This window comes from Prorops nasuta, unplaced genomic scaffold (genome assembly GCF_024137725.1).
Source record: "Prorops nasuta isolate Cenicafe-Biocafe unplaced genomic scaffold, Cenicafe_Pnas_1.2 PNAS00006, whole genome shotgun sequence".
Classification (NCBI taxonomy): Eukaryota; Metazoa; Arthropoda; class Insecta; order Hymenoptera; family Bethylidae; genus Prorops; species Prorops nasuta.
Window position 1 is genome coordinate 9,348,535 of NW_027116803.1, and position 9,087 is coordinate 9,357,621.

The window sequence follows — 9,087 nt, forward strand, 5'->3', positions numbered from 1 at the left end:
AAATTAAACCTGAGCTATCTTATAATTAACTGCATATTAACAGGTAGGAAAATACAAATAAAAACAAAAAAGAATTGAGGTAAAATCAATAATTTATTCAAAAAGTTCGTTTTGGGAAAGGGAAATATAGAAATGTTACAAAAATTAAGTAAAATTATAAATTTATTATAAAAAGCAAAATACATAAAAAATTTTCCTTATTCTATCAACCCGTGGTACCATAAAACATAATCCTCGGAGGGGACGTGTTGGTCCCATCCCATCGGATTCTCCACCTGGAGGTTGTTGTACCCCCAACCGCGACGAGGTACCACTCCGGTACATTGTAACCACCGGATCCCAAAATAGTCAAACACCTCGTGGAAGTCGTTTTCCTCCTCGTCAAATTTCGCGTGCAGCCTCGCGAAATGCCGTTACTGCCGGCGATACTGCCTTCTTGCCGTGATAGCCCGTAGGTTTTTCCATAAAACTAAAAAAAAAAAACAACAATATAAAATTAGAAAAAAGTTACAATTAACTACATAACAAAAGTAATTTTATTTGAAAATACTTACAACCACCAAAAAATCCAAAAAGGGGAACACCATTCTCGTCGCATAGTCCCCGATCATGCGGCCGGTATTTAGCTAACTCTTGTTTGCGGGCACTAACCATTTTCGGTGAACGTTAAGCAACTACACAGTTTGAAAGAAGAGACAAAAATGACTTTACGTCCGAAAAATGCACATTATATAGGAAAATCCCCACTTAGGAACACATAAAAAAAAGCTGACCTGGCGACCGTATGACGTTTAAGCCACGGGTCGCATAGTACTGTAAAAAAAAAGAGAAAAGAAAGAAATCTTTTATTTTCTAATAAATAATATTCGTTCTAGGTTCCTATTGGTATTAACAATTATCCATATTGAACGGACGAAACAACAAGTCAAAATAAACCCCATAGTTGGACAGTCAGGACTCTTTTACGAACGTATTGGAACTATAAACTACTATAAAGAAAAATGGAAGCTAGTAATCACAACGGACGTCACTGAATATTATGCGAGACACAGGACACTAGAAAAAATAATGACAGAACAACGATTTTGCAATAACGACAATAATAAGCAAACTTGCATGAACACGATAAACGACATTGACTACAAATTAAACACGACAAAACGAAACTTACAAGAACTTAATGAAATAACAGAACACACAGACAGTGATGATAGAAAGCGGGTATTCGTTCCCTCCACTATGCAACCATAGGCTCACTACGACTCCGAAAGCCTTCTGGAAATTATGGCATGCGTGAGACATCCCCACTCGTGTCCCTTCTCGCTGATCACACAGCGATGCATACGTATCTCGGCTTCCTTCGCTTGACTTCGGCTAGCTTCGTTGAACGTAGAAGTACGAAAGAGAGCGGTATACTTTTCTCGGACCTCTCTTTCTCGTGCTCGATCTTCGTTCGTTTAGCCAACGAGCAAAGCCGAGCTAGCCGAAGCAAATTAAGAAATGTCTTTTCTGTCAGCTATGATAAAAAAGCTGGCCACGTTGAATGAATATTAAAATAATATTTATAAGCAGCCATTAACTTATTAGATTTTATAATATATAAGGAAATGCGATGATTTTACGTAAAATCGATCAATTTTGTTGAGACTCATATATTACGTATTATTGTTAAAAATATTTCATTTTCTTAATTTATTATTTAATCTAGTAGATTAATAGTAATAAAAAAAAAATTCATTATGAAAAAAAATTTTTTAAAAATTGCACGAGTCTTCGGGAATCGAACTCGAGCCCGCGATAACAGCAGGCAAGCGCCTTACCATCTACGCTATGGCACTTATTTGGCAGCTTAGAAGCAAAGTCGCAAGTCGCTTGTTAAAGCGATGGAACCTTTCTCTATTAAGTTTAATTTCCAGAAGAAATGATTAATTATAATCTTATATTTATTTACTTCGTATGTCTTTTCATAATAAAACAAAATATTTTTTTGCATATTTCTAAACATTAATGACTTTAACACCTGTAGCTTCAAAAAGTGACTGTAACATTGCGGAGAACATTTTTGAAAGCTGCAGAATTAAAAATAAGTAACCCAAGAATCGTATTTGGTATTTAATATGTCATTCCTATTGCAATCTATTTAATTTAAAATACCTCATAAATAGAAAAACGATTAATCGTTCTTAACAAGTAAAAGCACGTGGCTGACAGAGATTAAGTCGATATTTATAATAGATAATATATGAAAATAAACAAATAAATAAATAAATTGTGATCGATTTTTTGCATTTTCAAATATTAGTATCGCATAATTAAAAGAGGTAGTGCAAAAGTGGATGAGCTAGTCTAAAGGATCGATATCGCAATTTTGGCAAATCATCGAATAGTTCCTCCCGATCTTTCTCCTTTAATTTTTACAATTTCTGAGAAATAAGCATATCTACGTGTAGCCCTAAATGTTTACTTTCTACGATGTCTAAACAACTTTTTTCGATAAAAGCAATTTTTCCGGCTCAAAAAGGCACTTCACGCGCTGTGTACCCGTACCTTAATGTTCGTACGGAAGGAGAAAATCAAAATTAGCAAACGATCTGAGGCTAAATGCTTCTCAGACGGCTCTGGCATCAAATATTGCAGAATGAAGTTGAACCCAAGATTAAAATTTTGTTATTAAAACAAAATTTATTAACCCACTATATTATCTGCAATAAGTTAATGGCTATTTAACTATATTGCAGGGATCATTTGAATGGTTTCGAATGTACTACTCGATGGCAAATTCAAATTGACACCTTCAGTTCATCGGTAGAGGTCATGTGAAGGTCAACCTTCGATTTTTATATGGATAAATATCTTTTTCAGCATGGATTATTGTAGCTGACATGGAGAGCTTTCCAAAACCCTATATTAACATGTCATTTATAATTGTAAGTTACATCATTTTTAAATTTGAACACAAACGCTGGCTTCTTTTTAACCTACAATTGTTCAGTATATATATGCCTTATGTGACGAAGTACATTTTTTAAATGGATGCAAATGATTGAAGATAAAATTCTATTATTTTAGTTCGAGATATTTGAAAAAACATATTTAAAATATATTATTTGGCTGGTTATATATATTTAATTGTCTAAAATATTATACCCGTCACATACTGGTTTTTATATTTTTATTAATGATATCCTAAGTAAAATATTAAGTAAGATTAAGAATTAATGAAGTTAGGGGACAATTAATTTAAAGTTTTGACATTTTTTTAAATGTGAATATATTCAAAATATAATTTGTAATTAAAAATAATAATAATTATTTCCTTTTCTAATAACATAGGGGGCTGGTCCCCTGTCTGCTCCCCGTCCCCGTTCTCGTCCTCCATCATACCTCCTACGCTGCTCATTGGCGTACCAATTACGCCTTGATTGGCCAGCACTGTATGGTCTTTCTGTATAATTGAAGAAAATTCAATATTAATTATTAAGCTATATAATTAAATGCATAAAAATTTATATAACAGAATTACACTGCAGGCCAAAAGTTTAAGACCACTTGGTAAAATTGTCAAAAAGGCAGGCTCTCCTTTAAGTGCGTGTAGTTTGGCAACCCTAAGAGGTAGAACAAATTTAAGGATATCGTCGTGAAGCTTATTAAATTCCGCGTCCTACTACATTAATTTGACCTAAAAAAATCTAATTGGTGCCTGTGTTAAAGGAGAGGAACATGACAACATTTTTGACGTCTCTTTATTTATGGATATCAAATTTCAATTCTTTGCACCGCTCATAATAATCCTCTGAGGCATTTGAAATTCAAATAGGTGAAAGCTTGAATCTTTAGCTTTCATTCAAGTCCAAAAACGTTTATAAATTTTTATTAGGTCCGCAGGTATTTGATCATTAATGAAGCAGTGTACGGCCAGCATTTTTTCCGTAAAACATCTGCTCGCTAAGCTCTTGAAACAAATTCAGGTCGATATAAATTATAAGTGCCAAAAGGAAGAACCACGTTTAACTTTTCTTTAATTTGATTAACTACTATTCTACGGTATCAAATAAATCAATGAAAGCTTAAATACAATTAACATATTTATACTTATATTGATTGAATTGGAACACGTAATGTTGTTAATAATCAAAATAAAAAAAATTAAAAGTGGTACCCGTTTGGCACTCATAGTTTATACCGACCTACATTTGTTCTTAGAGCTGAGCAAGCAAATGTTTTGCGGATAAAATGCTGGTCGCGCACTGCTCGACTAATTTTCAAATAACAATTCATATATGTTTTTGGTTTTAAATGAAAACTTAAGTTTCAAGCTTTCACTTACTTAAGTTTCAACTTCATAAGACTATTGCTATACCCGGTGCAAGTCATTGGAATTGGATATCCATATATAAAGAGACATAAAAAATTGTACGTTATCTCTCATCTTTAATACAGGCACTCATTAGACTTTTTTAGGTCAAATCAATGTAGTAAGACGCAGAATTTAATAAGCTTCACGACGATATCCTTAAATTTGTTCTACCTCTTAGGGTTGCCAAACTACACGCACTTAAAGGAGAGCCTGCCTTTTAGACAATTTTACCAAGTGGTCCTAAACTTTTGGCCTGCAGTGTACATTATCAAATTTGGTTACCCAATGGTGCTGGCCTATTTGTCAAAACGGCACTGCTCCTTTCTCCTTGCAGCTGCTGTTGTTGCTGTTGCTGCTGTTGCAACTGCTGCAGTTGTATTTGCAGCTGTTGTTGCTGCTGGCCTATTGCCTGCTGATCGCGGGCAATAGTGCTGATCGCGGGCAATAGATTGGCACACCCCTTCCAACGCCTCCAGCCTCTGCACCACCAACAGCATCATTTCTCGGTCCGTGTCTGTAAAATAAATAAGAATGAAATAGTAAGGAAATGTTCTGAAAGAAGTTGTAATTATATTTAAGAAGAAAAGTTTTATAATACTTACAATTCATGTAATTCTCTTGAGACATTCTGGAAAAAAGGAAAACCATTATTAATATATTTCCTTTAATTCGAAGTTAATAGCATAATTTATTATAGTACATTCAAAACGTTCACAGGAGTTTGATATTAACGATATTATACGTTATTAATAATTGATTGGTTACAGAACCCTAAACCCACGTGAACGTGTTGCAACAATTTATTAGCTATTTCAATGAATAATTTTTGTTAATTATTAAATATTAAAATTGAAAATACAGAAAATTTAATGGTTTTAATGATAATTACTGAATAATATACATTTAGACTTACATGTCTGTATCCTGTGACACTCCAAGCAAAACTAAGACGTGATATTGGGTTTGACTTATCATTTCTTCAACCTTCCCGCTATAATCATAAGCCTTCCTCATACTATACACAAACACTGCTGTTTCGAAATAAATAAAACTAGACATCTTATATGAAATCACGTTAAATATACGATACATAATTACCGAAGTATATTTATAATTAAAAGCGTTTAAAGTAAAATAGATAATAGCATAAAAAACTATTAGTATTAGCAAGAACTAAAATTAATATAATAATTATACGCATATTGTGTGAGCGGATAATTGATAAAATTAGTAAATGAAGAAATATATGAAATTATGAAATAACATGTTTTTTGAAAGCTCTCGTTGCCAGCAAGAAGAACCTGAGCTGCAAATAATATGCATCCATTTAAAAAACGAAGGTTCACCTTCGGAGCACCTCCTCTAAGCAACTTAAGGTCGATAAGTATCCGCTATCGGGTATGATGTTTTAAACCATTGCAAATACCAGTAGTGTAAAATTTTTGTACGATGCTCCGTTTCTGAGATTTTAAAGATTTTGCAGGATTTACTATTAAATCTTTGGCCCCATCCCATTGCTCTTCTTCTATCAAAACAAAGTCAAATATACATATAAACCAAGGAAATATCGTATAACCTACAGTAGTTGTCTTTGAGTTATATTGGTGACAGTGTGGAAAGTTAGTATAACGATTTTTTCCAATTTAAAGTGGATATCTTTTCATTTGGGAAAATTTTGTGTTTTGTGGTGAGGTAGTGCAGAATGTCATCCAGCCCAATTAGAAAGAAGGCTAAGAAGATAAAAACCTTCAGGTACCAGTGGATGGATATGAATCCTTCTTGGAGGACATGGGTTAAACCAGTACCACATGATGCAAGTAAATATTTCTGTCTACTTTGCAATAAAGCGATGAATTGCGGGTACTCCGAAATATCCCGGCATGAGAGTAGTGATTTGCATCAAAGAAATGCCGACAAACAATGTGTCATGACTACTGGTAGCGGGTCTGAAGCCAGTACGTGTTATGCACAAATGCCAGATTTTGATTTTGCAGATCGTGTCAAATTAGCTGAGATTAGAATAGCTACATTTTTTGTTGAACACAATATCGCGTATTCAACAAGTTCCGCATTATTAGATCTTTTTAAAAGTATCGGGGAGGAGCCTTCGGTGCTTCAAGCTGTAAAATTGGGACGCTTGAAATTATCAAAAATTGTTAATAACGTGATTTGCCGCGAAGAGACGAGGCGTTTAACGGAAACGTTACAGAATAATAAATTTTCCGTTTTCGTAGACGAAACCTCTGACATAAGAAACGATAAATGGTTTTCCGTTATGGTGCGTTTTATAGAACCGTCGACATTAGATGTACAAGCGCGGTTGTTGCAGTTGATCAATTTGGATGCGAAAGATTGTTCAGCTGAAAAATTATTTTCCGCGTTCAACAATGATTTATTGAAAAAACAGATCCCGTTAGGTCAGATCATTGCAGTGGGTTGCGATAACGCGTCAGTAATAATGGGTAGAAAATCGTCATTTCGTACCAAATTATTAGTGCGAAATATTAATATAAAAACGGTGCCCTGTATTTGCCATTCGTCGGCACTCGCAGCTGCTGCCGCGTGTAAAGAGATTCCTTCGTCAGTCGAAGAATTGATTAAAAATATAGCGGCTTTTATAAATAGCAGCCCTAAAAAGACGGCTATTTTTCGCGATTTTCAAAAATGTTTTGCGCAAACAGAAGCAGGAATTTTGAAATTAGCGGAAACTAGATGGCTCAGTCGGCATAATTGTATTGAGCGCATATTAAAAAATTGGGACGTTTTAAACAGCTTTTTATTAGAACAAGCTTCCGAAAATAATAAACAGGCTACAGAATTGCATAAATGTATGCAAAATGTTGAAACCAAGGCCTATTTGCATTTCTTGGATTATACATTAAATAAATTTAATTCATTTAACGCGGAATTCCAGGCTCGTGAAACAAAAATACATTTATTGCAGCCAAAATCCATGGACATTTTAATTTTCTTCGCTAGCAATTTTCTAAAGCCTGCTTTAATAAAACACTCCATTTTTCATGAGAACTTCCGTAACACTAATTTTTCTAAACCATGCAATATTATGGAAGTGAAAAATATTAATGTGGATAGTGATTGCGAAGAATATCTACAAGACATGATACATGCAGATTCATTAGAAGAAATGAAATACAATGACATTAAAACAGCCTGTTTAAGATTTTTAATAAAAGCTGTTGAGGAAATTCGAAGCCGTTTCCCAGTAGATAATGAATTGTGCAAAAATTTAACGATTCTAAATCATACAACCGCACTTTTCGACTCCGATCGAGAAGCATCGGCAGTTGTATTATTAAAAATTAATAACGCTTTCGGCATTACAAACGAGCAAGAATTAAAAGATGAATGGCTTTCCTTGTTCAATAATGAATCCGCTAACGATAAAATGTCATTGTCGAAACTTCATTTTGATGAAATGTGGATTAAAATATGTTCACAATTAACATGTTATGGGAAGGAGAAGTATCCTAATTTGAAAAAGGTACTTAATATTGTTAGATCACTCCCTCATTCCAATGCAGAGGCAGAGCGTTGCTTTTCCATAATTCCTGATGTGAAAAGCAAAAAGCGAAACCGTATAAGTTCTGCAACATTAAATTCTATTTGTGTCCTTAAAACTTACTTAAAATCAACAGGCACCAATAGTCTTACAATGCCGTTAACAAAGCGACATTTAAATTTGTTTGAAAGTTCTAATTTATATGGAAAAAGTTATTTCGAAAATGAAAGAAGTTTAACACTACACAGGTACGAAAGTGATGACGATGATTCTCTTTACGATGAATAAAAAATGTCAGTAAAAATCGACCCTTAACAATTATTATGTCTGAACAATTCGACACAATTAAAAACAAATTAATGAACTATGTCAGTAACTATCGACAATTGTTAATTAAATGTCTGAACTATTCGACACCAGTATATACAAAAAAATAAAATTAATGTCTGTTTGCAACGACAAATCGAGGTGAAACATGTCAGTAACTATCGACACTTATAAATTATCGGCTACTTTCATAAATATTTAGCAGGAATAAGAAGGGGTTTTAGTGGGTATACAATCAGAATAGCTGAGTTGGAGTCCCACATAACTCAAACTTTTGGAGTATGCGTAAAGCATTTCCCCCTTCTATAAAAAAAAGTCATTATAATCAGCCAGTGGAAGAAAATTGAAATGAAATGAAGATATTTATAGCGTCCTTCAAAAGCTCTATAATCTTCTATTTTTCATATCTGTAAATGTAACAGAGTAATTAGAAATGAATTTTTGAATAGCTCTCCATGTCAGCTACAATAATCCATGCTGAAAAAGATATTTATCCATATAAAAATCGAAGTTTGACCTTCACATGACCTCTACCGATGAACTGAAGGTGTCAATTTGAATTTGCCATCGAGTAGTACATTCGAAACCATTCAAATGATCCCTGCAATATAGTTAAATAGCCATTAACTTATTGCAGATAATATAGTGGGTTAATAAATTTTATTTTAATAACAAAATTTTAATCTTGGGTTCAACTTCATTCTGCAATATTTGATGCCAGAGCCGTCAGAGAAGCATTTAGCCTCAGATCGTTTGCTAATTTTGATTTTCTCCTTCCGTACGAACATTAAGGTACGGGTACACGGCGCGTGAAGTGCCTTTTTGAGCCGGAAAAATTGCTTTTATCGAAAAAAGTTGTTTAGACATCGTAGAAAGTAAACAT

General features: G+C 33.7%; 1 protein-coding gene across 1 annotated transcript; it reads left to right on the plus strand.

Annotated features, from left to right (window-relative positions):
* The first annotated feature begins 6,059 nt into the window (after window positions 1-6,059).
* LOC136774670 (protein FAM200A-like) lies at window positions 6,060-8,731 on the plus strand. Its single transcript, XM_066729083.1, has 6 exons — window positions 6,060-7,953; window positions 8,014-8,125; window positions 8,176-8,245; window positions 8,298-8,358; window positions 8,410-8,489; window positions 8,654-8,731. Exons 1-6 carry the CDS (start codon window positions 6,060-6,062, stop codon window positions 8,729-8,731), a joined length of 2,295 nt encoding a protein of 764 aa, XP_066585180.1.
* The last annotated feature ends 356 nt before the right edge of the window (window positions 8,732-9,087 follow it).

Bases quoted from the DNA above. Each gene is read 5' to 3' on its own strand.
- LOC136774670 (XM_066729083.1), top strand. From the start codon at position 6,060: ATGTCATCCAGCCCAATTAGAAAGAAGGCTAAGAAGATAAAAACCTTC. The intron at 7,954-8,013 runs GTATAAGTTCTG...TAAAATCAACAG, and splicing joins GAAAAGCAAAAAGCGAAACC to GCACCAATAGTCTTACAATG. The intron at 8,126-8,175 runs GTACGAAAGTGA...AAAAAATGTCAG, and splicing joins AGAAGTTTAACACTACACAG to TAAAAATCGACCCTTAACAA.